The sequence below is a fragment of the Trichoderma camerunense genome (assembly GCF_050948025.1).
Source record: "Trichoderma camerunense strain CBS 138272 chromosome Unknown V8C40scaffold_5, whole genome shotgun sequence".
NCBI classification, from domain to species: Eukaryota; Fungi; Ascomycota; class Sordariomycetes; order Hypocreales; family Hypocreaceae; genus Trichoderma; species Trichoderma camerunense.
In genome coordinates, this window is record NW_028145365.1 from 1,873,756 (window position 1) to 1,900,941 (window position 27,186).

General features: G+C 50.5%; 7 protein-coding genes across 7 annotated transcripts; 4 read left to right on the forward strand and 3 right to left on the reverse strand.

Annotated features, from left to right (window-relative positions):
* Positions 1-1,636: 1,636 nt before the first annotated feature.
* Positions 1,637-8,856, reverse strand: V8C40DRAFT_182239 (SEN1 N terminal-domain-containing protein). The gene is made up of 5 exons (XM_083211740.1): positions 7,901-8,856; positions 4,143-7,838; positions 2,172-4,017; positions 1,908-2,114; positions 1,637-1,850 (listed from the first exon to the last, which is right to left on the reverse strand). The coding sequence occupies exons 1-5, from the start codon at positions 8,251-8,253 to the stop codon at positions 1,779-1,781; spliced, it is 6,174 nt and encodes a 2,057-aa protein (XP_083075839.1). The 5' UTR covers positions 8,254-8,856; the 3' UTR covers positions 1,637-1,778.
* A 988-nt stretch (positions 8,857-9,844) lies between these two features.
* V8C40DRAFT_286177 (S-adenosyl-L-methionine-dependent methyltransferase) lies at positions 9,845-12,268 on the forward strand (the record flags this gene model as incomplete). Its single annotated transcript, XM_083222494.1, has 2 exons — positions 9,845-10,843; positions 10,922-12,268. 2 exons carry the CDS (start codon positions 9,845-9,847, stop codon positions 11,882-11,884), a joined length of 1,962 nt encoding a protein of 653 aa, XP_083075840.1. The 3' UTR covers positions 11,885-12,268.
* Positions 12,269-13,288: 1,020 nt separating this feature from the next.
* On the forward strand, positions 13,289-16,093 carry V8C40DRAFT_286183 (P-loop containing nucleoside triphosphate hydrolase protein; the record flags this gene model as incomplete). Its single annotated transcript, XM_083222495.1, has 1 exon — positions 13,289-16,093. One exon carries the CDS (start codon positions 13,289-13,291, stop codon positions 15,626-15,628), a length of 2,340 nt encoding a protein of 779 aa, XP_083075841.1. The 3' UTR covers positions 15,629-16,093.
* A 2,108-nt stretch (positions 16,094-18,201) lies between these two features.
* V8C40DRAFT_182277 (uncharacterized protein) lies at positions 18,202-20,980 on the forward strand. Its single transcript, XM_083211741.1, has 2 exons — positions 18,202-20,365; positions 20,438-20,980. The coding sequence occupies exons 1-2, from the start codon at positions 18,486-18,488 to the stop codon at positions 20,715-20,717; spliced, it is 2,160 nt and encodes a 719-aa protein (XP_083075842.1). The 5' UTR covers positions 18,202-18,485; the 3' UTR covers positions 20,718-20,980.
* Positions 20,981-21,437: 457 nt separating this feature from the next.
* On the reverse strand, positions 21,438-22,535 carry V8C40DRAFT_182281 (exosome non-catalytic core subunit RRP40). Its single transcript, XM_083211742.1, has 2 exons — positions 22,067-22,535; positions 21,438-22,004 (listed from the first exon to the last, which is right to left on the reverse strand). Exons 1-2 carry the CDS (start codon positions 22,262-22,264, stop codon positions 21,465-21,467), a joined length of 738 nt encoding a protein of 245 aa, XP_083075843.1. The 5' UTR covers positions 22,265-22,535; the 3' UTR covers positions 21,438-21,464.
* Positions 22,536-22,561: 26 nt separating this feature from the next.
* Positions 22,562-25,152, forward strand: V8C40DRAFT_239965 (ribosome-associated complex protein SSZ1). The gene is made up of 3 exons (XM_083214711.1): positions 22,562-22,874; positions 23,034-23,160; positions 23,256-25,152. Exons 1-3 carry the CDS (start codon positions 22,736-22,738, stop codon positions 24,691-24,693), a joined length of 1,704 nt encoding a protein of 567 aa, XP_083075844.1. The 5' UTR covers positions 22,562-22,735; the 3' UTR covers positions 24,694-25,152.
* Positions 24,953-27,032, reverse strand: V8C40DRAFT_182328 (uncharacterized protein). Its single transcript, XM_083211743.1, has 3 exons — positions 26,729-27,032; positions 25,930-26,639; positions 24,953-25,847 (listed from the first exon to the last, which is right to left on the reverse strand). The coding sequence occupies exons 2-3, from the start codon at positions 26,588-26,590 to the stop codon at positions 25,213-25,215; spliced, it is 1,296 nt and encodes a 431-aa protein (XP_083075845.1). The 5' UTR covers positions 26,591-26,639; positions 26,729-27,032; the 3' UTR covers positions 24,953-25,212.
* Between the last annotated feature and the right edge of the window lie 154 nt (positions 27,033-27,186).

Consider the following 27,186-nt stretch of genomic DNA (forward strand, 5'->3'; position numbering starts at 1 on the left):
CTCGCTTTGGAGGCCTGTTTCAGCTCCAGCTTGCAGAGTCAGACACTGTCTCGTCATAATCATAGACAGAGAGTCATGGAAAGAGAGACTTGCTGCTAATACGAGTACTCTGCAGGTACCACTACGGAGTGTGTCTATCCATCACATCATCCACAGCAACCACAAAGATGTAATCAGTGGATGCGGTTCACTAAGAAACAAGGTCAAGACGGTGTCACTTTTACTCCTGCTAACTCCTCCGCAGGTCAGCCAGAGATCATCCTCCATTCTCTCCAAGCCGTCCAAATCGTCACCAAACACGAGCAGAAGTTCGTATCTCTTAGCGCTCTGTGCAAAAGCAAGCGCCGGCTCCGCAAACTCATCTCCCATATTAATCACTGCTGATCTCCATGGGCTTCTCCACCAAGACTCGGCAATCGATTTGCTTTGGCAGCAGCCTCTCGGCGACCCTAAAGATCCTAGGTCCGACACTAGACGTCTAGCTGACAAAAACTGGCTTGCCTGGCGTCGGTGACCAGGACGTAAAGCAAGGTCCACCAACTGATGTGGTGAGCGAAATGGTACCTACCAACCTAGCCAAGTGTCTTTCTGCTCTCAGGTTGGAGATGGTGCTGTCAAGTATTGCCTCATGAAAGCTCCCGCCCAAAGAACTACCTTGACTTATACTTTTACTCAACCTATTCCATATCCCGGATTCGAATCTGCCAAAGAATGTCAAGCTGAATTGATGTTTTGGGGGAAATCAGGGGAACGGGTAAAACAGTATGTCACGATCGTCTCCAATATGTAGAGCTCAAATACCTACTCCAACATCTATTATCTCCAGGCACCATTATCTCACTCTGAATATCATTGTTCAATCACCAAGTATAGCTGTTTCCAAATAGGCATAGCCATACACATCCTCCGTAATCAATAAGAAAGCGGTGGCTCTGTCCGCATCATCGTGAACCAAGCCTAAACTCCAAGGATAAAATTCCCCATGCCATCATATCACCAATCCCGCCCAAATCCTGTCTAATTACTATCAAGAGTGAAAGTATATGCCTCGCCCAATTTTAATCCATTAGAGTAGTATATCGTGAGCGTAAATATCTCATGGTCCATCTGCGTTGTCACTCGTCCCTCTTTGCAATCCCCTCCTCTGAACCCCCTCTTCTTTTATTTTTCGTCGTAGTGAATCCTCTATATTATAAAGATGAAGTATCAAGAAAATGAATGTGAGTATCTCAATGGTAGAAGCTGATAAGCCTATTATCGAGAACTCGATGATTCGGTATGAAATTGTAGAAAGATGGCGGTCGGGATGCTCGTTCAGTCTGCCAGTTGACGGGCAATGCAAAGCGGCAGCTTCCCGTCTCTCTCCTATTTTATGATTGCCCCGTTCATATCCCGCAATCTCACTGTGGCTGTGTGTTAGTAAACATCAATATCTACTTAGAAGAGTGTTTCTTACAATTGACAGATACGGCCACCATCCAGTATCTTTTCCATCACGCGGTCCTCCTTTCCCCAAACAAGGAGACCAATAACAAAAGAGGGGAAGCATTAACAAGCAATTTATAGTGGAAAATTCAGGAAATAGTGCGACCCAAGAGGCTCCCGGCAAATGCAGACATTCCTCTGGTCATGCTGTTGTTTGTGGTGAACCTAATGTCCACCTAGCAAGATGATTTAACGCCTAGCAATGCCCGTTCTACAAGCTCCTGCCAACTGCCAAAAAGGAAAAAACATTGTTCGAGAAAGAAAAGAAAAAAGAATCAAGAAGGCCATGCTATTCATCTCTTTTTAGGGAGAAATGGGTTTGGTTTCTTCTTCTTCCGTGGACCCTGCGGTATTTGTGGATTCGCCTGTTTGCCACCATCAGTAAAGCCAAAAGATACGAAACATGATTAACCATTACTCACACTGCCATTCGCTGCTGCAGGACCAGTTGGCGGCGCCGGCCTTGGCATTGATGGAGGATTAGGGTTGATAACTGGCGGAGGGCGCTCTGGGGGCACCATCCCAAGTAACGACATCGCAGAAGGATCAGTTGGGGCTCTGATGGGCCTGGGTCTCTGGCCAAATTTACCCATAAGACCACCGCTCGGCCGCGAATTGTCATTTGCAATCTACGCCTCTGTTAATGCTCTTCTTGGACATATTTGTATACGTAAACCTCTACTTACCCTCTTCGTTGCTGCCTGGCCGGACTCGGGAGACTCCAGTGGTCGCTTTTTCGCTTCCATACCGCCTGATGTGTGGATAATTGGAGGTCCGTTTGAGCGCGGCGTGACGGCATCTAACCCAGACGATGTTGCTGGACCCGGATTTCCGGTATTAGTAGCGCCGGCGGGTGTACCAGTAGGCTCCTTACGGGCCGTCTCCCTCATGACAACATCCATCTGCTGAGGGGGTTGTTGTGGAGGGTTTGTCGGTGTTGAAATACCAGAGCTTCGACCAGATGATGGCGTATATGCGTCAAGCCTCGCCTTCTCAAGCGGGCGTCGGAACATGGAGAGAATGTCACCCTTTGTATACCGGTCTCGGTCTTGGGCGTCAACGATCAATTTGCGCCAGAATTCTCCCTGAACAAGAGCTCGCGAGTCACCCAAAATCCACAACGACGACTTTGCTCGCGTCAGACCAACATTCATACGGCGAATATCCGTCATGAAACCAATACCGCCCGTGGAACTAGCTCGGACACAAGAGAAAATGATGATCTCGCACTCTCGTCCCTGGAAAGCATCCGTCGTGTTGAACTCGATGATATTGGTAATATTTTCACCATACCGGGCCTGGAATCGAGATCGCAACTCGTATAGCTGCGCCTTGTAAGGTGTGATGATGCCAATCTTTCGTGTCAAGTCACACTCATGGTAGTCCCTGCTGAATCTTTCGTACATTTGTAGCGCCACTTCAAGCTCTCTTGTATTGACAAGAGATTGGCCCTTTCTGCCTTTTTCTTGAACACCCTCGACATCGAAAAATCGGTAGGGAGCAAATAGGGCATCTTTATGCCATGGTGCCTGGCGAAGCTGCAGCATGTCTTGGCCGTCCTGTAGTTGGGATTCGTAGAACTCCCTGCTGGGGAATGAGCTAATTTCGGGGTGCATTCGGTACTGCATATCAAGCAGGTGGATGGACTTTGGATGGTTTTGCTGCATTCGGACAAACAAGCTCTGATCGTAGCCAAACCGCGCCGCGGACTGCGACAGGACTGTGGGAGGCAATTGCTTGGGATCTCCGACCAGAATACACTTGCAGCATCCGTACTTCAATGGAATCAAGGCGCTCAGCTCCACACACTGAGCCGCCTCGTCGATGATGACTGTCTCGAATTCCACATCCAAGTTTCGAAACATTTCGTGTCCACTTCCGCTGAGAGTCGCGCACAGAACGTGAGCAGAATTGAGAATCTCTTGCTGAATCTGCCGACGACGTAGTTCCATCTCGCGGGCTATCGAATTGCCGCTGTCTTTATTGGCGTCGATTTGTTTTCCGATTTGCATCTGCTTTCGCTTCAGTTCATCAAACTGCCTTGACAGAGAGTTGTACAATGATCGGTCATCCTGGGTGCGAGATTCGTCCAATCTCGGCCTGAGTTGCGCTATTTGCTCCTTCAGCTCGGCGGCTTCTTCGTGCAGCTTGTCTCTGTCCGCCTTTGCCTTGTCCTTGGTTGTATCCCCTTCGAGACGGGCTTTCACCAGCTCATCTAGGGTAACGTCTTTGACTGCGGCGTTAATAGCTTCGCTTCTGCCTAGACGAAGGACATTGATGTTTCGCGTTTTGCCATTCACTGTCTTGATGCCACTCTTCAATCGGAGGACCAATTCGTCGACAGCGGCGTTACTGGGCGCGCAAACAAGGAGCTTCTTTGGCCGGGCCTGATTGCCTGTAGGGGCACCAGTAGGTCTCATTGGAACCCCAAGAGGAACTCCTGTTGCAGCGAGAGGAGCTTGTGCAAGCTGATCAGACAGCAGAGAACCGACCATTGCGACGATGGTCTTGGTCTTTCCTGTACCGGGGGGGCTATAATATCAGGGAAGAAAATAGAGTCAGCACATGCTAGAAACAGAAAAGAAAAAGTAAAAAAAGAAGGAAGGGGGGAAAAGAAAAGAGAGAAATCAGTGGAAGCGGAATGTCCATGTCCTTACCCTTGGATCAAGGTGAACCCATCATTCTCTTGTGCACCAAGTACGGCGAGGGCTTGACCTCGGTTCAAAGCCCAATTACCCATGTAATTGGATACGCGTTCTTCTCCGTAGCGCAGAATTGGTGATGGCTCTGCCTTCAAGATCTCGTCCATAAGATCATAATACTGCAGACTCTCCAGGGCGGCATACTCTCTCTCTATGGTCGCCATGTTGGTGATTTTTACACCATATACGGTAGCGCCAGGGGTCAGGAGGGGCGAGAGAGGATTACTACGAGAAGCTACGCGATACGTCACCTCGACGGTGTCTTTTTTATAAGTGATACGATGGACTCGGGCCAGGCAATGCTTTGCAGTTTCATCCACCAGGGGATTCTCTGCCTCAGATACAAGCAGAATATCGCCCTCAAAGACACCACGATCCCGCTGCGGGGCTACGGGCATTGTAAACGTCACTTCCAGGTAGCTGTCGACGCTTGCGCGGCTGGCAATCTTCATGCCGAATGACTGGGCGGTTATTTCGTCCTTTGACGTGACAAAGGAGCGCCAGGCTTCCGATGCAAGCAACGGGAAGAAGGTCTCTTGATACGATCTTGGGTCAACATACTTGGTGGCAACCTCGGAGGCCTTGGGACCGTTTGGAGGGTCGTTGCCACCGTGGAATATGTCCCAGGCGAGAATGGTATTGTGAAGTCGATCCATTGGAGGGATAAGCCGGGCTCTCATCTCCTTGACGGAGCGCTGCTGTCTGGTCTTCTTCACTGGCTGTCGCAACTTGTCTTGCAGGGCCTGTCGACGCCGCTTCTCGGCGTCGGTTAGGGATTTCGCGCCTCCCGTGCTCAACGCAGCAAGCTGATTGTCGGCATCCGAGTCGTCACTATCGGCTTCAGACTCTTCGTCAGAACTGTTGACCATGATATCACTTCTCGAATGATCCTTGCCGATGAGACCAAGGCCAGCAATGCCAGAGCCTTCGCCTTTGACAAACTCCCCACGAAGCGCCCTGGCGCGCGCAATGGCCTCGGCATCTCGCTTCGCCTTTTCCAGCTTTTCTCTCTGCCTACTTTCCTTCAAGGCAGATATTGCCTTTTGATCAGGTATTTTAGCAGCCTTTGCTCTGGCCTGACGTGCCTCGATTTGTTTGAGCAGCGGGTTTTCGACTGATTTGCTGAAGTCCAACACATCGTCCCGGTTAGAACGACCAACTTTGGATGTAGTTGTAGCTGAAGATGAGGCAGTTGCAGGCGCTGATTTTGACCAGGCATCAAGTTTACTCTGTTTCTTAGACTTGTCCTTGAGAGCCTGTTCTTGGCGTTGCTGTGCACTTGTTGCTTGTTGGTAGATTTGCACTTCTTCATCTGTTTGTCCTAGCGCTTGGAGAAGTTCTGCACGCTGTTGGTCGGTCAAGTTTGTGGATCGTACGTATTTTCCGGGAGTGGCTGTTGGCAGACAAGCATCTGTAATGAGTTTACGAGAGTTGGGGTTGATCTCGAGGCCATTCTCTTGAAGTCGTTTGAGGATTTTGCAAAGAACACGAACCGTAACATCGACGAGCCAGCGATCCTTGAGCCGAATCATGTTTTCCATTCCACGAAAGTTATCTTTTGCCGGGGCTAGGATCCTGATCATCATGTCCTTCTCACTCCGACCAAGCGCCGTCGCAGAAGTGAGGAGGCCGTCTTCAGCAATGAGACCTTCGGCGAGCTCCATAATCTCTCGGCAGAATTCCGTCATGATGGCATTCGGGATGTAAAAAGACCATGTCTCAATGTTAAGACAAGCCTTGGAGACAAAGCGCCACTGCTCATTCCACCAGCGCAGGACGGTGGCGGCCGATTTGGAGTCGAGAGTTCTGACTCGAAGGACTCCCGAAGAAGGGTCTGCGAGGCCTCTGAGAACATCTCTGCTCATATTGAGTAGAGGTTTGATTGGGCCCCATGGATAGGGAGGTCGAAGGACACGTTCCAAGGACCAGACAATGGATGCAAGCGTCTGATCTGGATGGTGCTGCGTCATCTGCTCCAGAGCGCCGCTTCGAGAAAGTTCTCCGGTCCAGCTCTTCAAAACTTCCGCAGAAGCCTCTGCGAGATCCGAGTTCTCATGTACGGACAAGGCAGTGGTGACTTGGAAAGGGAGTCGATCAGCATATAAATCATTCAAATCAGTGACATCAAGCTCAGAGATGCGGCCGAGTATTCTGGCAAGCACATCAGCTGTGTCGCCGAGCGCCTGGTTGAACGCTTTGCCAGAGTCGTCGAGCTTGTTCTCGTTCTTCCGCGGCCTGATTTGTTCCACCGCAATGAGGGGCGCTAACGAGACGAAAATATCCTTTGCGACGGCAACTTGTTCGGATGATGTATCAAACATCTCCAGAACTCCTTCCCAGAACGCTTTCGAGTTCCTTATGATGGCTGTTTGGAGCTGCTTGGTGGCGTGGATAGCTTGGTATTCCTCAGAGAGCAGTTTCATGTCCAGCTTCATGGCAGAGCTCATAACTTCTTTGGCAGCGTCGGCAACTTTGAACGTAGTCCAGCCTTCAATCTCTCCATTTCGACCGGATGGCTTCATATTTGCCAGAATCAGGCTGAGATGCTTGACGACAAGACTCGACGCAGCACTAGCGTAAAGATGTGTACTTCCCGACGTGATGAGTGTCTCTGGATCGAGAAACGACTTCATGGTGAAAGTCAGCGCATCAAAGCCAGCGCGAACGCAGGCGGCTTGGCCAGGTTCGCCGATGCTAGAGTCTTTTGCTAGCGTTTCAAAGAGAGTGTGCATCAACACCTCGCAGGCATCATATCTACGATCGCGGCTGAGGGACTGAAGCCAAGGCTGGATCCACGAGGTGGGAAACGGCGTAAACTGAGTCGCAAGGTCAACAACAGACCAGCAATCCTCTAATGACTGTCGCAGAAGAGTCTTGTAGACGGGGCTGCCGAATAGCAGATCGGCAATCACGTTTGGGCGCGCGTCACCAACGACGTCCCAAAAAGCCTTTGGTGACTTCTTCAACAAGCCGCAAAGAACCTTGATAGTGACCACAAGCACACCTTCGGACCGACAAAACTGAATATGTCGAAATAGCAAGTCATATATGTTGAAGCTCCCTGATGGAATTTCAAGGCTGCGGAGGCGGCTCAAGATGATTGCGTCATTGAGTGTCCTGAGAATACCTTCGAAGCCTTGCCAAAAGCGTTCAATCTCAAGATAAATTTCGCTGGTGGCCTGAGAAAGATCTTTCTTGCTAATGTCGTCTATTGAACTGACGAGGCCATCGTTAACGGCCCAGTCGAACTGCTCCTCCGTCATGCCGCCACTGTCAATGTTTTTCCAGTTTTCTGCTGCCCATCTTCGGCGGTCTTCGTTCTTCTGGTCAAACAAGAAGTAGGTCATTCCAGGTAGCGGGTCTTTGGTTCCGAGCTTGAGGTACGTCTTTCCTTGCAGGCGCATGAAGACATATTGGAAGACCGCCCGCTGCTCTGCGTTAGCCAAGTAGGCCACGCAACATAGCGCCTCGTAAACGGCGATGTGGACCTCGGTGAGGTGTTCGCCAAATTGCGATTTTTTGAAAACGGCTCCAGACTCTTCAATCTTTTCTATGAACTGCTTCGCCCAGGTCAAATTGTGGTCGATTCGATTGACGTCCAGGTTGACTAGCAAATCACGGATCTGCGCAACAGCTTCTTCGTTCCATCGCCTGAAAGGGGCATGTTAGCGACTACATACATATCACGCTGTAGAAGGGGGGGGGTAACTCACTCTGAAAACATCTGGAGATGATATTTGCGCTTCATGTGCCAGTTAAGGACACATTCGGGGCAATATTTGAGGCAGTTCTCAAGCCTTCCCGTAAAATCTTCCAGCCATTTGCCAGCTTCCTGTTTGTCGAAGCCAAAAATCAAATTGTTCCAGTAGGTGACCTCGATCCGCTTCTTGCTCTGTTCGATGCGATTTTGCTTCTCTTCGCTCGAAATCCTCGACTCGGGATCATCGAGAGTCTTGTAGTTTTCGTCATCATCGTCGCTGATTCGTGGGCAGAGGAGATGGCATTCTGCAGGGATCTGTTGGAATTCTTCGTACCATTTCCCCAGTACCTCGTTGATATCTGCCATTATATCGGACTACCTAGCTAGGCAGAAGCCCATCGCTAGAAGTTTCATCAAACAAGGGAAAGGAAATGCGGCTTGGTTATGGCTCTTTGCTTCCTGCTAGAGGTGGCACCTGAAGAAGCGAAAGATGTGGAGATGTATAGAAGGGAAAAAAGAAGGAAAGGAAACGCGCGCCGTTTGCACAAAAATATGCGAGAAGAAGAAGCGAGAAGAAGAGATGGAAAGTAGGTAGAAGAGTTGAAAAAGCACGGCGAGATCGCGAACAAAGGACAAAGAAAATGTGGAGTCAATTGGGAAAAAAGGGTACAAGCGCGAGTGGTGCAGGAGTGTGGTACATGCCCCTCGCGCACCCCCCAGTGACGACAGAGAGGCAACACAGGTACCTTTACTTGGTCCTCAAAGTCGAAGAGGCCTAAGGAGAAGCCCAGTGAGATTGAAGAGGTTCAAAATTGTGTAGAGGACAATGAGGTGCGAGGATGCAGAAGGGCAGAAGTTATAGTGCATGTGACTTTGGAACTTAGAGGTGCCTTATCACTCTGCGTTATCTGATACCATCAGCTCGCTGAAGAAGCAAGGTACAGTACCTGCAACGGCGCTGACTGGTACCTTGCTTGCTTAACGCTGCCTTCTCCAACGCGCGAGTGATGCGCGTTTACAGGCTTGCGGGCACTTGCCGGGATTTAAATGACGATTTGCTCAATGAAGAAGCGGCATCCATGTGCAACGAATCGGGTAGCGGGAAATTGATGCTGCCGAATCGCTAAAGAATCGGCCAAAGATCAGACTCCAAACGAACGTTCTTAGGACAGGTAGGGAAAGAGTTTTCAAGAGCGGGAAAGAATACCTTTGTTTTTGTTTCCTATTTAAATCAAATTCTCTAATTTACCATGATCACCGCTGTGAAACTTCAAGAAGCACCTTAACTTAGTACCTGTATTTTCCCGTTAGTACGGCCAGGTACTACTGTAGATGGATACTCGACAGGCAAAGGCTCTATGCGAGCGTTGATGCTCTCTTCTGCGAGCACCTGCAGCTACCCTGCACGTCGACGATTGGCTAGGTATGGATTTATTTTTCACCACATTAGTGAATGCAGTGTAATGCCCATGGATACTGGCCATCTCTTATTGTTGCATTTCCATATGAATTTCATTTGTACACTCTATAATCATGTTTGCTGCATGGCTTGTGTGGTCTTGTTAGGTGCTTACAGAAGAGTCAAGTCGAAGGAAATGTAGACGGCTGCCGGCATAAGTGTAGAAAATCTTGGCACTCCCTCTCTCATAACTAATCCCCCTGACAACAAGCTCACTTTTGTGCCTCTTTGCTTCAGATGCTCTTCACTTTGGTATCACAATTCCGAATATCTTAATTTTTGCTCTCCATGATTGGATAATTCGATAACCCCTGTGCAACGTAACCTATCATTCACTGTGCAATTGCCTCCCGACCTCGCCTCCAAGCCCAACTCCAAGTTGCTCTTCTTCGTACGATGATATGATCATCTTTTTTCCTTCCTTCAACCTCAGTTTTTGCTCATTTTGCCGACATATGGAACTACAGTCGATATAATCCTCTCATCTCTCTTCGCGAAATGTCACCTCGGATGGTGATCGATTCCATCGGCGATGAGGAAGTACAATTTTTGACATCGAGGATTGCCGCCTCCGAGAATAGGCAAAGAGCCACATCCACAGTTACACTTGGCCGTGCAAGCGATGACGATGAAGGAGATGTGCAAGAGCTGGTGGAATTGTTCGAGGAAGAAGTCATTGACCTCACCGGGCACGAATTAGAGAATGGCGCCCATGGTCAGCTTCACGAAGGCGAATTGCCCATAGAAAAGTATCGCGACCCTCGTTCGGGGACTCAATTCTCTTGTGGAGACTTGATACAGGTTCGGAACGTTGGGCTTGGGACGTATGAAATCGAGTTTGTTCAGATCCAAATCATCGCACGGGATCGCCGTGGGCAATACAAGATACGCGGATTACCCTTTGTGCGGACGAGGATGCTGCGAGGAAAGCTGCCGAGAAAAGTCAACGAGATATGCATGATACTTCACATTCAGAGACGAGCAAACGGAAAAGAGCTCCCTGCAGTTCTCGTTGATGTCCCTCCCACCTCGATTGTCAAGAGAAGAGAACTTGTCATTACCAACGCAGTCTACCCAGAACATTGCTACAATGCGGCTAGTCTTGGTTCCAATGCTGGAGGTGAACAGATGCAACATCGTCGGGCTGAAATTCATGGCCATCTTGTCTGTCGCTGGAAATTTACGATTTACTTCACCATGCAACACCAAAGTCGTGCTACAAGGCCGGAAGAAGAAGTTATCGAGCGTGTCCAACTAGACGACGTCCCGAGTTCAAGATATCGCGTATCAGACGAGAGACTTTGCAATCAGTGGCGGGGTGGACGCACAAAGGGAGGCTCGTGGCCCCCGAGCGAGTCAGGGATCATTGATCTCGAATCGCGGCCAAACACGACTCGATACTCAAGCAATAGACGAAAAGAACAGAAGTATACATTCTTCGACTCCTTCTCTGGTGCGGGGGGTGTATCTCGCGGCGCCCAAAGCTCTGGTTTCAAAGTCCAGTATGCCGTGGACAAATGGGACGGTGTTTAGGAAACATATCAGACCAACTTTCGCGACACGGAGCTATTCAAGATGTCTGTTGATGAGTTCATCCGGGATACGAAAGACCGGCTGATGAGGGTTGACATGTTACATTTGTCTCCTCCTTGTCAATACTTCTCGCCAGCACATACGCGCGAATCTGTCTATGATGAAACCAACATTTTCGCCCTCTTTGGGTGCCGCGAATTGATCAACAAGCTACGGCCACGTCTGGTTACGCTCGAACAGACGTTTGGAATAACTCATGAACGACACCATCAGTATCTGAGAGGCTTGATTGGAGACTACACTCAACTTGGCTACTCGGTTCGGTGGAAGGTGGTCAGACTCTGTACTTGGGGTTTGGCACAAGATAGAAAGCGCCTGATTATTCTCGCAGCCGCGCCAGGGGAAAAATTACCCCCTTTCCCCCAGCCTACCCATTCCGAGAATGGGACTGGCGGCTTGCAGCCGTTTACGACTATTCGGAAAGCAATTGGCTCCATTCGTGTTGGTGATGATCTACACAATCTCGACACTGTCAAGTATTATCGGCCACGTCGGGCGCCGCTTGATCCAGATCGGCTGGCAGGCACCATCACAACAGGAGGCAGCGAAGTATATTACCCGGACGGTACAAGAGATTTTACCCTCCGCGAGTATGCCTGCATTCAGGGATTCCCAAAGTGCCACAAGTTCATCGGGACAAAAACAAGCATAAGGAGGCAAATTGGCAATGCGTTTCCTTCCAATACCGTACGGGTGCTGTACCGACATTTGGAAGATTGGCTTCTGCAGCAAGATAGAATGGCACGATATCAGCCGATAGCCGATGACGTTTTAATTGTCGACGACTCTGACAACGACAACTCTGATGAATATTTGCGCTGGCAAACATCGCCGGGGGTACCTTCGTCTCCCGAGATGGATGAAGATATCATGGAAATTGACTGTCCACAAGAAAGGCACCAGGGCACTTTTCACAGACGCGGCCACTTTGTTGACCTCACATGAGTTGAGGATCCAATAGCCGAGCTGTTGTTCTCACATGATAATATGTGCTTGGTGGGTTGATGTACATCTACAGTTTATGCTCTCGATATTTGGCTTGGGAATCTAGAGAAGCCACGAAAATGGTTTAATCATCTTCGGCTTTTCGGGAAGTAGAGCTGAGAAGTGAGGCCCAAATGATTTCTGGCTTTATGTTTGTTGCTTCTACTCTTGGAAGAGAGTATTGGGTAGGGAGAAATTGTGTGACACAAACATGGAAAGTGAGTAGGGCTTAGCTCGTCTTTGGGAGAGTAAACGCATGATGTCAGCCGTACTCCTATTGAGGGCTGATTCATGCTACTTTACATAGGTACCTGTATTCATAATGATAATCTGCCTTGCACTGAATCACTGAACCATCATATAATGCCTCTTGGTCTGTAATGTTTTGCAGCAAGTGACCTATCATCCCTTTGACCGCTACTGCCTCTCGCCTGCTATCATTTCGCATCGTATGAATCGATCCCCCCTGAATTAGAAGCTCCATACTCTTTTCTCCTCTTTTCCGTTTTTTTCTTCCCATTGTTTCCCAACTTTAAAGTAATTTGAGAGCCTCACTGGCTGGCCAAGATGCTTCTGTGTCCGCTTACTTGGCCGATATAGCGGGTGCAGAATGCCCTAGGAAGGCACCCGGGGACTTCTGCCCAACTGACCGCCGGCAGCTCAAGCACTGAATCACGCAACCTGTAACCTGCAACTTGCAGTTGCCTAGGCCTATTCCTTACTTACGTGTTTGTTCATCCAATGTTTTCGCCTTTCTTCTCCAAAGTCAGCTGACCTAGGAGGACTGCAGCCAACTATTTCAACCCTCCTCGCCTCCCTCCCACATCCTCCTCCTCCTTTTCTTGCCCACTCTCCCACCTTTCTTCTCCCTCTTCCAAAGGTTCGCCCTCAACCCTTGATTCCGATCTTTAACTCTTTTTTCTTCACCTTGTCTGTATTTCCGATCAGCATACATGTGCCTCTTTGTCTACACTCCATTGTATATCAGACTGTTGATACGTCTCGTCCTGTGCATCTTCGTTCACCCGCCCTCGAAGAAGAAACTCCAAGCTTGGGGTGTCACTTTGTTCCACAAATCCTGAGCAATAATTGGTCGGTTCTTGTACTTGAAATCTCCTGCGACCTATCTCTGTTTGACACTGTGATTTTTAGGAGCTCCTACCTTCACCCCATTCATTCCACTCTCCTCCTTGGCCAGTTTGGATTCAGCAATTCCATCAGTCATCTGTCGCCACTCTCTACATCCAATCCAGGATGACCATCAAACCTGGAGCCGAAGCCATTATGGGCCCTACCATGGCAAGCCGCCATTGTCCCCCCAAAAGTCTGATCTCCATGCTGACTCGAAGACCACTTTAGTTACAGATGAAACGTCCCCTTATCAAGTTTTCGACCCAAGAAGAGTTTGTACATCGATTAGAACGAGGCACCATAATCGAGATGGAGAATGAGATGTCCCAGCTCAAGAAACTTAACGAGTGCAGTGACACATACGCGGCATGGGTCATCGGACCCATACCTGGGTGTCAGACATCTTTCACGACATCTTGGTTGCTTCTGGCCAAAAATCCATCTTCCTCTCTGAGTACTGGTTTTCCGACCATAACAGATAGATTTTTCATCGACATGGAAGCAACTATCCAGCTGCCTCAGGGAATGTTCGCCCTCTGGCATCTTCCAGCGACGCGAATCCAGAACCCCTACGAAGATGTTACTAGCCTGGATGGAAATTCCATACAGAAGCTCGCCGCGTTCAAAGTGGACGTGCCTCGATGCCAGAGGGCTGAGAATGGAGAGCAGATAGAGGTTAACCTGATGGCGCACCTCCAAGTCTCTGTTGCGTTGGATGATTTCTCTGGTATCGTACTGGACGAGACCAACCAGAAAAACATATACATCCGCTGGGAGATTTCTAGCAAGACTTTTGAAGCTGAGCTTGATGCATTGGATTTCTTTGTTGCGCCAAAGAGATCTGAGAAAAGAGCACCGTGCTATCGTGCCAAACTCGCGTTTGAAATGTTACAACGTTTCCACGCAGAGGGACCGGAAATCACGGATCTCCTCTCAAAGTATCCTCACCTGGCGCAGCCCAGCAACTCCGCGCACAAGATTTCTCCTGTTCTGCTGAAGAAATTTGCACAATTCAATCACGATCACGTTGCAGCTCACCAGGGACTTGAGCGAATAAAAAATGGCCTTTACTTTGTTAATGGCTGTCCTGGAGCAGGAAAGACTGAGTGGAATATGGTCATATCTGCACTGATCCAGTCTCACCATACAGGTTCCGCCAAGAGAATTCCTCATCCGATTCTCTTTCTTGTCGACATTAATCAGACAGTGTCGGACGCAGCTGACAGATACCACTGTCTCTGCAAAGACGCCGGACTCGACGTTCGAATTATACGGATGCATGGGTGGCCTTATGAGATGCGCCATTCTGAAAGGCTGAATCAAGTGGGCGGCCAGAAGGATGATGGCGATGCAGCTACGGATTTCACCAAGAGTTTTCTAACGACTGTCGGTTTAACTCACCACGCTAAGCTGGAGCGAGATGACAGGCGTGCTCCCAACCTCGATGAGGCAGCTTGGGATCATTACGAGAAGCACAAGCATGACAGCTACCCTGGCCTTACGAAACTCCTTGGCCGCATGGAGAAGGACGAAGTTTTTGACAGCGAAGACTGGAGGCTTCTTCGACGCCTAGTCACCGGTTTGTACCGAGATGTCCTCACTAGTGCCGACTTCGTTGCTACGACTCCTGTAGCAGCCTCCGGCAGCTTTGCCAAGCTGTTTCGTCCAGAGATTATCTTTGTGGACGAGGCACCTCATGCTCGGGAGTTGGCGACACTCATTCCTTTGGCATACTTTGATCCTGTGGCTTGGATCTTCACCGGCGACGTGAAACAGACGCGCCCGTTTGTCGATAGCTGCGGCTCTGAGAGAAAAGCCCAGCAAAAAGGACTGAAATTCAACCCCTACGCTGAACAGCTGCGCCTCAGTACTATGGCACGAGCGGCAGCGGCTGATGCTCTTGATCACAAGCTGCTCGTTAATAATCGTGCCTACGGCAATCTACAACGTCTTCCATCTCACATTTTCTACGACGGTGAGATGACATCAGGTCATAGTGAGGAGACAATGTATCCGGCAAGCACGAAGTACCTGAAGGAGTACTTGGAGAAGCTCTCGGGAAAAGAGAACCTGGAGGAAAACAGGCTCGTGGTGAGCTTTGCCACCAGTTCAGAGGAAACTCACCGTAGCAGTTTTTGGAACCCCATGCAACATAGCTGGGTGGTTGAGAAAGCGAAGAGTCTGTTGGAAGATATTAAATTCCAAAGTGTCTCTGGGGCCCCTGGCACGATCATGATTCAAACTCCATACAACACCGCATACCGGCAGTACCAGGGGGAAGTCAAACAATGGCCTGAAGAATTGCAAAGCCGTGTGCTTGTTTTGACAGTCGACAAAGCGCAAGGTAACCAAGCGGATGTCGTTTTTCTGGACATGGTAAGAACCACTTCGGTTGGTTTTATGGATGATCCCCAGAGGCTTAACGTCGCTATTACTCGGGCCAGACAAGCCGAGATCATAATCATGCACGTCCGCATGAACTATCGACAGGCCAAAGGATGCCGACGGGCTAAGTACGCCGCGCAAGTCTGGGCAGATGCCCACATGCACAGACGCCTTGTTCATCTGCACTAGTTTGAACTACTGGTGTGTGATACGAAGCAGTCATTGATGTTTACGGTTGTGTGATATTGGGAATTTGATTGAGACTATGGAGAGTCAGTGTGTCCAAAATCAACAAAATACTAGGCGTTGGGAATTTGGTTGTGACATTTAATTGTTGAGTCTCTGTTGTATAAAAGGGAATGGGCATGGACTGAGCCAATTGGCTACTGAGCGGATAGGGGATGATGAAAAGCTGTAATGTTATTATACGAGGAGTGCTGAGCAACTAGAGAGGCTTAGGAGTTTGTTGTAACAGCGTTTGTGGCGCGACGTGAAATGAAGAATAAAAGAGGCCTCTCACCCTCGGAGTTCCCTTCTTGTGCAGAGGCGTAATTAGCCCGCGTCAGAGGTTCTCTTACAGATAAGCGTATTGCACGTTGTTGAAATTCCCAGAAAGTATTCTCCTGAATCACGGAGATTGTATGATGGTGGTGCGAAGCATCAAAACCTCCTTTGTTGAAGGGGGCTAGATTCGCGGACTGACCCGAGGCCCGCGTGCCGAATTCAGGCACAAGATGCGAACCAGCCGCAGCAGAGTACGTGGTTTCTGTTCTCCGCAGCTTTGCGTTATCGTGCGTACAGTACCATACAAACATCAAACTTGATGCGAGCGCGAGTGGTATCTACATAGCCGGAAAATTTAGAGGGAGCGAAGAAAAAAAAGGAGCTCTCCGAACAGCGTTCTTGGACAAACAACCGTCGTTGAATTTGCGTATCCGCATATCACGTCCCTGCAATCCCAATATACCCCATATTTGGCACCGGGCCAGTGCTGGAGCTAAGCTGCCATACCCCATCTTGTTGCATGAAGAAGAATCGCGGGAATAGCTGCAACGAAGCACCCGGACTCCGCTCCGTTGTAAGAGAGGGAGGGTTTCGTACAGGTGGAATTGCCTTATATGGTTAGTTTAGGATGGCCACGTGCTGAAGCTACAGTACAGCAGGGCATCTACCTAGGCACTATCAAGTACTCGACATTTGTCTTGTTTTAAGGCTTGATGTGGTGGACTATCTCATTCACATAGTAACCAAATTGTCGCTAGGATCCAGACAGACTCACAAAGTTTGAAGTCGACTGCTATTGTTGCATCTAGGTTCCAGAATTAACAGCGGAGAGACAGCCGGTAAATATGGGGCAAATCTCGCAAAAGTTCCGGGTGGTTGGATGACAGGGCGGGTGGCAGACGGCGAGGCTGATTTCGGCAGCTCCTAGGCATTTCCTGGGCAGTGCCAGTCTTAGCTGCCACAGCACGGAGTACTATAATAGCACATATAAGATACCTGCGGCAGTTGCTGGATTGCTGCGACCATCAAACGGGTTTCGGAACCGCGAGTTGGTAGCTCTTAGCATTAGCAAAGTAACATTGCCGTTTTAGGAGGATTTCGCGACATCGAGTCATATCTCCTCTCTGAGCGCTGTCGGCACTGACGGGACAAGTGCCGCTGTTATTGGCTGTTGGTGTCGGACGAGACGCCGACTGGACTTGTTGATAGATAGGATTCGATGTGTTGTGTCATGAATCGTGCAACAACAACAAGTACAGTAAGCCGGCGGCGACTCTGCAGTCAGACAAGGATGCAACAACTTTGTGGTCTACTATCTGGGCTAGGTATGTAGTACGCATTATTAGTTGCACGGGCGAAGTTGGTTTAGGGGGCGATCTCGCTTGGGAAACTTGAGAACTCGGCGATGCCTTTAATAGTGCCTAAACTCTCTCTATTCTAGACAGAGCACCTAAGCAATAGCTAGACAGCTTAATCTCATCATAGTGTACTATTACAGTATAAGCTGCTCACTGTCGCAACCGTGAGCGAATTTGGAGTCAGAAAGAGACGTGACATTGACGCCAATTATAGAAATAGTATCCCGAGCAGCTCCTCCGCCCGTTCTTCCAACGTTCCTAAGCGCCGGCCCAGTGAGTGAGTGGGGGAGGAAAAGCCATCATCAGTCGATGGGGGAAAATTCGCACCAGACGCCACCTCGGGTATTTTGGCGTGCGGGTAGAAGTACTGAACATCTTAGCATGTTGCTACTGTGATTTGGAGCCCGGTATAATTACTTGGTGCCATGTTACGTGGGCCCTGCAGGATCAAAGTGCCCGTGCTTGCTTGTGAGAGCTTGGATCACCACTTTTGGACCGAATTCATTTTCTTCATTGTGAATTCGGTACCCAGGCGGGGAGAGCGGCCGCCATAGTGGGAGGAAGCTGAATGAAACGAGCTGAACCAATTGCTTAACCTGGTCTACCTCTGATTTTATCCGAGCGAATCGTCTCAGCACCTAAACATTGTGCCAGCCAGGCCTTAGTAGAGAGGGTACTCTATGTACATACATCCCCTACACGTGCCAGGTAGCAGATCCCGTACGAGAAATCCACCGCCTTGCCTCTTTTAGCTAACACTACGTGCACATTTCGGCTTAGACGTGCGCACCCATGCATGTGCTACGTACTTGTTCACTTGCACCAACTGCTCAGCCCTGTGTCCACCTGCAAGTACGTACATGTACAGGTCAACGGGTAGCTGCAAGAGAGCGAAGGAAGGGCCCTGCTGACACTACATACAAAGCCCAGCGCTCGCCTTTTGCCTTCTCATTCTCTCACCTGCTAGTGTGAATAATCCGACCCTTTTTTCTCTGCCTGTGCCTTTCCATGATGAGGATTTTCTGACACCACCTACAAGAAGGCCTTGGAGCAGTCTTCTTTGATACTGCCGACCCCTGCACCTGGGCGAGACAGCCGTTTTTTGGCCGTGGGCGGCCTCCCGCGCTATTCGAATTTGAGAGAGCAGAGAACTACAGCGGACCGACCTCAGGCAGCAAGGAGCAATGGCCTCATCCAGCTCCGTCGCCACGAGAGTTGCCACGACCGACACGACCTCAATCGGCGACCGTGTGCGAGCTGTGAGCGGGATAGCGAGCCATGCATTGGCAACAAGTCTGGAGTCGTTGCGCAGGCGGGCGCTTGGGGTGGATACGATGAATGTGAATGTGATTGTGAATAGGAACGGCAATGGGAATGGGAATGGGAATAGGAATGGGAACAGGCTTGAATCCAGAATCACCCACAACGAATTGCATATGCACAAGCGACATCTGAGCGGCGGCGCAATTGCTGGAATCACCGTCGGCGTGGTGATTGCGGTTGCACTGCTGGCCATCTGCCTGTACCCGTGCTTCCTCTATCTCAAGCGTCGTCGAAGCAGCCATTCACATCCGCCGTTCGATGCCGAGGTGGGCGCTGTTGGAGCCGGGCACGGTAGCAGCGCTTCTGGCGGAGCAAACACACCTCCTAAACGCCTCTCGTCGAGCGATTCATACAAGCACAAAGGAGACTTGACGCGCGGAGGTGAAGGAGATGGAGGAAGTGCCGACTATGGCCATTGGGACGCTCATGCGGATCACAACCTTAACAATGGCTATTCTTTCCCTGTCAACACAGCATACCTGCAGCCTGGGGATCCCGGGCTCGTCAATGGCGGCATTGCTGATGAGTACCGGGTCAAAGCGCAACCATTCCCGCTGCTGGGTTGCGACGATGGCGAGTTTGCACCGCCATTAACAGACGATCTCGAGCCTGGCGTTCTCAAAGGCACCAGCGCCGACTACTACAGTCCTCATATCCCATCCGAGGCGTTTGGCATGGTGATGCAGCCCGATCCGCCGGTTGACTCGCCCGTGCAGCCACCCTCTTCTTCGCGTTCCAGCTCTCTTCGCTTGAACATGATGCACATGTTCCGGCGTAAGTCAGGCAGAGACGCAACATTTGATTCTACCATTTCACGATCAACCATTCCAGAAGGAGATCCAGCTTCATCTCAGCTTGATGGGGCGACTCCGCTGCAAGCCATAACCAGTGGCGACCATGTCGAGTCTCCCACAAACCTCTCGGCTGCCTCCCTGCCCCTCTCACACCACCAACCAGACGCTGAAGCGGCGACTGAAGCAAGCCTGGCGCCAGTCAGCCCTCCCGTTAGTAATGCGCCAGAGCCTTCTTCAAAAGCCTCGCTTCCTGAGTCTTCTCAATTCCCATCATACCATCAATTTCGAAAGTCTCCCTCTCCTCCTGTTGCCTCGCCCGGAACCGTAAATCCCATGGACATCATGCCTGCCTCTACGGAAACCGAAGTCTGGCATAAAACTGAGCACCAGCTTTACGAGGCCTTCCATAAGCCATCGCGAAGTGACCCTGCTGCAGCGTTACCACAGGAGGGACTCGCCAATGGCTCTGCTATGCCGTCCCCATCTCCGACACCTCCTGAATCGCAGCCTCAGCCAATCTTTACAGTGCAGTCTCCCGGCTCTACAAACCACACCGAATTCATTCCTGATTACATCACCACCACCACCAACCCCAACACTGAAATCGACCAAGCGAATGTTCAACTTGATAACGCCGATGTCGTCATGCTAGACTCAAGTCTTCCTCCAAACCACGATCACAGCTTGGCAGCGCCAGAAGGCCGGCATCCAAGCTACCCCTCCGATCATTCCACCCCACTCCCCGGCCCCTCCTTTACCGACGTTTCATCACAGAACACGCCCTCGACTGGATTGGATACACCTTCGCCCGAGTCTGTGGGAAGCTCTGATTTCCGACATAGTGCGTCACCACACTCGGGGGCTGGTAGCCACTCTCCCAGGACTGGAGTCTACCGATGCGATGAGCCTGGGTGTAACCAGTCCTTTGACCAACCACACAAGCTCAAGTATGATACACCTTTTCCCCATGTGTGAGTGTGAGTGTGCTCACCGATACTAACGTTGTCCCTCTTCTCTAGACATCATCAGCGCTATCACAGTAAAGACCACAAGTGCCCTTACCCAGGCTGCGGCAAGGGCTTTGGCACCAAGACCCATTTGCAAAGACATATCAATGACAGGCACGAGAAGAAGAAGAAATTCCATTGTTCTGTTGTCGGCTGCGATTATTCCAGAGCAGGCGGCAAAGCTTTCCCCAGAAAAGATAATTGGAAGAGACACATGATTAAGATTCACAATATTGAACAGCAACAACTTCCAGAGCCGATTGAAGTCGACATGGATGTAGACGGCATATGAGAAAGAGGGAGAAAAAAAGAAATAAACAATTTTACAGAAGACGGAGGAAAGAGAAGTGAGAGACGACGCGTAGAGGAATTACTCTATGCTGCTCCACGAGGATACCACCGAGGACACCCACTTGTACAAGGGTGATCCATGATATGACACTTTGAAACTTTCATGAATACCCCGTCTATTGCAAGTCGCAAGGACGAGCTGTCAAAAAGGCGTTTCACTCAATGGCAGCTTTTGAAACACGGTTAGCGTTTTGACTCAGTCAGCGAGTAAATCCGTGGGGAAACGAGACCCAATTATAAGCTATACATTATTTTCACTTTAACAACCCTGGCAGGCCTTCATCCTCGCCTGCGTGCCACGGCGTTGGCAGTGTTTTTTTTTTTCTTCCATACGAGTATTAGGCGATGTCTGTCGTTATCTCACCAAGCGCACAGGGTACACAGTCCGGCTAGGAAATGGCATTGGAGCTTCAGCAAGCACTTGGATATTGCGAGGCGTTTTAATCAACTTATTATTTTTGTATTATATGGATGGCCCGCCCGTTGCCTTTCTTACAATGGCAAAAGAAATCTATAGGGGCGGGCTAAAGGGAGGCGTTGTTTATATCTACCTAGGCAGACAGGCAAGCATCCCTACTGGGACAAACAGTGCGCGATGGGTATATATAACATGGGCAGCTGACCCGGCAGAATAAAAGAGGCCGTTGGTTTACTGCGAATATTCTGTTTGCTTCTTGCTTCGATCGTTTCAGCTCAGTTCCTTGATTAATCTTCTGACCAATTTTCTCTGCTCATCTACGCTGAGCGACTTTTCGTCTGTCTCCTGGATGGCTCTGCCGACGGCGATGATGGCCTTTGCGCTATCGCTGTCTACCCATAACCTGCCGTTTCTGCCTGTGGCCGTCTCAAACTGAACACCGGCGTCAGCAAGCTCGTCCAAAACGACAAGCTTGCCGTGCTGTGCCTTCTTGGGCATCATTAGGAGACGGGCCATGCCAAGGGATATCGTAAATAGCATGCCGCCTACTAATGGCCCAAGACCATCGGCTTTGCCTGTTGAAGCAGAGACACACTCGAGCTCTGCGTCCATGTGCTTGTTTGCCAGAGTAACACGGGCGTAGACCAACGCTCCGGGGGCTAAGATGGGGCGCGTCTTTTTCGTGGCGGATTCGAATGAGAGCTGGGGGAGGAGGGCGGGAGCGGTATAATCGGAGAGGTTGACGAAGTAGACTTCAGAGGCGGATTTGTTGATGGTGCCGATGACGAGCTCGCCTACGCGTGGGATATACTGGGTCGAAAGCGTTAGCCCATTAGACAAGACAAATTGATACAGTTGTAGACCAATCTCACCCTGCCATTTGATGTCTCTACACGAATGGCGTTCTTCTGTCGGTCTGTTACGAGCTGGCCGGCCAACGTTGGGAGGATGTCGCTCGGAGGGACATGACGCAGACCCGGACCTAGGCGGAGCGGCTTCTTTGGATTTGAAGGTATCAATGAGGGATCGATACGGTCACCCGGCAGGACAAAGACCGGTTCTGAAGACATGCTGCGGCGACTCGACTCTTTAATATCTCTATCCAAGGCAAGTTGTTGTAGCTTCGATAATCAACGATAAGAGGAATGGCGTCTTTCTTTTCTTGTATTCAGCCTTGCGTTGCTGCTCTGGGACGAATTATTTTTTTGCCTTGATTGGGCGGATAAGCGATAAGACTGCCTGCTATGGAGGGGCACGTCTGATTGGCTGCCTCCCTATCGCCGCGCCGCGGGGTGCCTGTAGCCTCCACTAACATTGGAACCAGTTTGGCTGGGTTTTTTCCTCTGCTCGAAATTTTTTGTAAGAGGAAAAAAAAAAGTAGCCCCTCCACCAGAAAACCGACTCCCCCCGATTCAATCCAATCCACCCTCCCTCACAATCTTTTTGCTTGCAGATTGACGGAGGCAGAAGAACGTTCATTTTTTTTCTTTTTGATCTAATCTCTTTTGGTTTTTCACAAATTCCACACAAACTCGTTCCGAATGTCTGAGAGCAACGGCGTCAAGGCCGCGGTCGAGCCCGGCAACCGGGTTGCCATTGGCATCACCTTTGGCAACTCCAACAGCTCCATTGCCTTTACCGTTGACGACAAGGTCGAAGTTATTGCCAACGAGGACGGTGGTACGTTTTGAGTTTGTCCCGAGTGTAGACAGAGCTTGTTATTTTGGGGGAGGGGTGTTGGTTATATGGCGCAGCTGCAGCCTCTCCCGAAACTCCAAGCTCCATCCAGCCTGAAGGTTTTATTCTCTTCTTCTCGACTGACAAGTTGTGGCATCACAGACCGACAGATCCCCACCGCTCTCTCCTACGTCGATGGCGATGAGTACTACGGTACTCAGGCCAAGGCTTTCTTGGTCCGCAACCCGACCAACACCATTGCCTACTTCAGAGACTTCCTAGGCCAAGAGTACGACTGCCATTATCCCCAAAATCTGATATCATGGAGTGATGATAAGACATGACAAGATAGATTAAAGATATAATGCTAACAATCCTGCTCAGGTTCAAGTCAATTGACCCCACACACTGCCATGCTGCTGCTCACCCCCAGGATGCCTCTGGTGCCGTTTCCTTCACCGTCAAGGACAAGGCCGGCGAGGACGACGCTCCCTCAGATATCTCAGTCTCCGAGGCCGCCACCCGATATCTGCGACGCCTCGTCACCGCCGCCTCCGAGTACCTGGGCAAGAAGGTCACCTCGGCCGTCATCACCGTCCCCACCAACTTCTCCGAGAAGCAGCGCGAGGCCCTGATCAAGGCCGCCAGTGACGCCGACCTCGAGGTCCTCCAGCTCATCTCCGACCCCATTGCCGCCGTGCTGGCCTACGATGCCCGCCCTGAGGCCAAGACTGAGGACAAGATCATTGTCGTCGCCGACCTGGGTGGCACTCGCTCCGACGTCGCCGTTGTTGCCTCAAGAGGCGGCATGTACACCATCCTGGCCACCGCCCACGACTACGAGTTCGCCGGTGTCCACCTCGACCAGGCCCTGATGGAGTACTTCGCCAAGGAGTTCATCAAGAAGCACACCGTCGACCCCCGATCAAACGCCAGGAGCTTGGCCAAGCTGCGCCTCGAGTCCGAGGCCACCAAGAAGGCCCTCAGCTTGGGCACCAACGCCCAGTTCAGCGTTGAGAGCTTGGCTGACGGATTCGACTTCTCCGCCACCCTCAACAGGACACGATACGAGATGGTTGGCCGCAAGGTCTTTGAGGGCTTCAACCGCCTGGTTGAGAGCGTTGTCAAGAAGGCCGAGCTCGACGTCCTGGATGTCGACGAGGTCATCATGTGCGGTGGTACCTCTCACACTCCCCGAATTGCCACCAACTTCCAGTCCATCTTCCCCGAGTCGACCGTCATCCTCGCACCCGCCACCAGCACCACCGCCATCAACCCCTCTGAGCTGCAGGCCCGCGGTGCCGCTCTCCAGGCCTCGCTGATCCAGGAGTACGAGGCTGCCGATATCGAGCAGTCGACTCACCCCGCCGTCACCACCGTCAAGCACATCTCCAATGCCATCGGTGTCGTCACCGTCAACGCCGAGGGCGAGGACGTCTTCACCCCCATCATGCAGGCCGAGACGGCTGTCCCTGCCCGCCGCACCGTCCACATCGCCGCCGCTGCCGAGGGTGGCGACGTCCTGATCAAGGTTGTCGAGGGTGGCACTCACATCAAGGTCACCAAGCCTGAGCCCAAGGCCAGAGTCGAGGAAGTCCCCGAGGACGAGGACGACTCCGACTTTGAGGATGAGGAAGAGGAGGAGAAGCGCGAGAAGATCTGGAAGATTGGCACACCGCTCGCCGAGGCCGCCATCAAGGGCGTCTCCAAGGGCGGCAAGGTCGAGGTCACCATCAACGTCGCCGGAGATCTCAGCGTTACCGTCACGGCTAGGGAAGTTGGCGGCAAGGGTGGTGTCAGGGGCAACCTGCAGGCTCCTTAAATGTTAAGGACAGTCAAAAAGGTAGGAGGAATATGAGGGCAAAACGCTTATCTTGGCGAGTGAGTACACACACAAGCATGGTATGATTGTAGAAGAAGCGTCCGGATGCTTGGAGGGCGAGGGCATGTCTTTTTTATATAGATTTTATGAGGGAGAGGGAGGCTTGCTTTACTCGAGAGATTCTAGAGAGGATGGAGCAAGAATACGGCCGAGAAATCATATGGGTTCGGAGGGGATAAATAAAAAAGGAGTCGATGTTGGCATTCCAATACACAGAAAATGATGTGCAAATCGCGATACAAGACTCAGTATTATATGTATAAATTTGATGTATGTAGACAGTGAGAGAGTATTAGAAAACCAACTATTGCCAACCTCCGTAAACACCGAACCTGCAGAGCCGGAGATGGCTCAACGAGATAGCCGCAACCAAATACAAAGATGAGGGTTGGACAGAGGAGGATTACCCTTCTTCCAAGATTCGCTGTGCAGAAAAAAAAAAAAAAATACCCAACCCATCTATACCGCCACGCTCCCAGGTAAACTCCAAGCAACTAAATCATCTCTCACATCAGATTCTCCAATTTCCTTTGTGCGCTTCATATGTTCTCTTTCGCGCTCGCTGCTTCCCATCGTGGGTGCCAGGCTCATCAGACTCACCACGCTCTTAGAGCTGATCAAGTCATCTTCGCGACTGTCATCGCGGAGAATACGCACGCCCTTCTTAAGCGGAGTGCGGTTCCCTCCCACCGTGACGGTTGAGACGCTCTTGTCGCTCGAGCCGGAAAGGGTACGACGATGGTGAGAGTGGGGGCTTTGGTGTTGATAGGAGCTGCCAGGACGAAAGTGGGATGAGGAATTCGAGTGGTTGCGGCGATGGTTCATAGCCATGCGGCGATATTCATTGGGTCGGAGGGTGCCATTGTTCTCGACGTCCTCATCATAGTAGTCGTCTTCGGAGTCAGGGCTAGTGGCGCTTCTATGCTTAGTCCTCCAGCCGTTGCCGCCAGAGAAAATGTCCTCGATGCATTCATCGGTAGGGAGCTCCGAGGGCTGGCGAGTCCATGATGCTGCGAGGGCCCGACGATATAGATCTTGGACCTCGGCAACGTCTCGATTTTTAGATAAGGTCGGTAGAGCTACTTTGTTATCAGCTTCAAGATGATAATCGTTAATAAATCAGCGCGCGCAAATCAAGGGTGCAAAAAAAGCATAGTCGAACAAGGGTTTACTCACGTCCCAAAATTTCATCTTCAACTTGCTCCGGCGCCATGAACCCTACAATGCCTCCAAAGACTGGGGCCGTCTTGAGCGGCGGCGCGATGAAATTGCGTTCGCCATCGACCTGGATGAGCAGGATACTGATCTTGAGAGTGCTGTTGACTTTGCTCTCTTGCATGAGATATCTGCGCATGATGCCATCCTGAACCTCTCTTTGGATCTCATCAGACAATTTCAGCTCCTTGGCACTTGTAGGGCTCAATCCGGCGCTGTTGGTTCGTCGTCTGGACGACACTGGTGATGAAGGATCCCTCATAAAGTTTTCGCTCTCCTCGACAAACTCAGCGAGGTTAATCTTGATATAACCGAGGGTGATCTTTTCCGTAAGCGCAAACTCTTGGACAATCTCCAGTTCCAGTTGGCACTCATTGAGGCTGTTGTTTTTGTCGACGGACATTCGCACGCCTGTAATCACTTTCTGGAAGTTGTACTCCACTCGATGATTGGCAATTGCAGCTTTTGGGGTGCGGCCGCGATGCTCGGCATGCATAGAGTGGGTGAGATGCCATTTGATAAAAGATGTTCCGGAAACGAGAGGTACATTGTTCAAATCATAGATATACTCAGTGTTAGCCAAAGATTGATCAGATGAACTCGAGATGAAAATGAGTATCATATAATAATAACAATAATAATCTTACCTTGAGATGAAGTTCAAACTTGGGCTAGACACAGAATGCCGTTAGTAATAAGTTACTTGGCAGGCCAAGAGATAGCCAAGAGATGAACGGAAGAGAGTATCGAATTGCCTCACCTTGCGCCCCTTACCAACTGGGGGGAAAAAAGGCATGTTAGCCAATTGCTATTGCAAAAATGTCTACCGTGAGACGGAGTCTTCCGGATCAGCCGGACAGAAGGACGAATCGCGTCCAAGCAGCTCACTTGAGCAAACGATCGACTTGAAGAGAATGAGACGACGCTGATCCAGCAACGACCAAAGGTATGAGCACGAAGGAAGGAATGTGACAGGGGCCACGGCCACTGAAAAGGCTGCCGGATACGTGGTAACAGGCCGTCATGCCCATTCGGGCCGTGATAGTTCACCAATACGACAAGCGGGAGAGTCGGGCTTACTCAAGGCAGACATGTGTAGCCAAACGAGGCCACGGCTAATAATAACCAAGCAGCCAGTGCCGGTAAGGCCTAGGCAGTTTCACTAGTATGAGTTGGTTTGATGCTGCAGGATGCTGCAGATAGCAAAGGAAAAATTAT

Excerpts from the sequence above, each read along its gene's own strand:
- V8C40DRAFT_182239 (XM_083211740.1), bottom strand. The coding sequence starts at position 8,253 with ATGGCAGATATCAACGAGGTACTGGGGAAATGGTACGAAGAATTCCAA. Across the intron at positions 7,839-7,900 it reads CATCTCCAGATGTTTTCAGA|GCGATGGAACGAAGAAGCTG; the intron begins GTGAGTTACCCC and ends TGCCCCTTTCAG. Across the intron at positions 4,018-4,142 it reads GGGTTCACCTTGATCCAAGG|CCCCCCCGGTACAGGAAAGA; the intron begins GTAAGGACATGG and ends CTGATATTATAG.
- V8C40DRAFT_182277 (XM_083211741.1), top strand. The coding sequence starts at position 18,486 with ATGGCCTCATCCAGCTCCGTCGCCACGAGAGTTGCCACGACCGACACG. Across the intron at positions 20,366-20,437 it reads GACCAACCACACAAGCTCAA|ACATCATCAGCGCTATCACA; the intron begins GTATGATACACC and ends CCTCTTCTCTAG.
- V8C40DRAFT_182281 (XM_083211742.1), bottom strand. The coding sequence starts at position 22,264 with ATGTCTTCAGAACCGGTCTTTGTCCTGCCGGGTGACCGTATCGATCCC. Across the intron at positions 22,005-22,066 it reads TAGAGACATCAAATGGCAGG|TATATCCCACGCGTAGGCGA; the intron begins GTGAGATTGGTC and ends CTTTCGACCCAG.
- V8C40DRAFT_239965 (XM_083214711.1), top strand. The coding sequence starts at position 22,736 with ATGTCTGAGAGCAACGGCGTCAAGGCCGCGGTCGAGCCCGGCAACCGG. Across the intron at positions 22,875-23,033 it reads TATTGCCAACGAGGACGGTG|ACCGACAGATCCCCACCGCT; the intron begins GTACGTTTTGAG and ends GTGGCATCACAG. Across the intron at positions 23,161-23,255 it reads AGAGACTTCCTAGGCCAAGA|GTTCAAGTCAATTGACCCCA; the intron begins GTACGACTGCCA and ends AATCCTGCTCAG.
- V8C40DRAFT_182328 (XM_083211743.1), bottom strand. The coding sequence starts at position 26,590 with ATGATACTCATTTTCATCTCGAGTTCATCTGATCAATCTTTGGCTAAC. Across the intron at positions 25,848-25,929 it reads TGAAGATGAAATTTTGGGAC|CTGATAACAAAGTAGCTCTA; the intron begins GTGAGTAAACCC and ends ATCATCTTGAAG.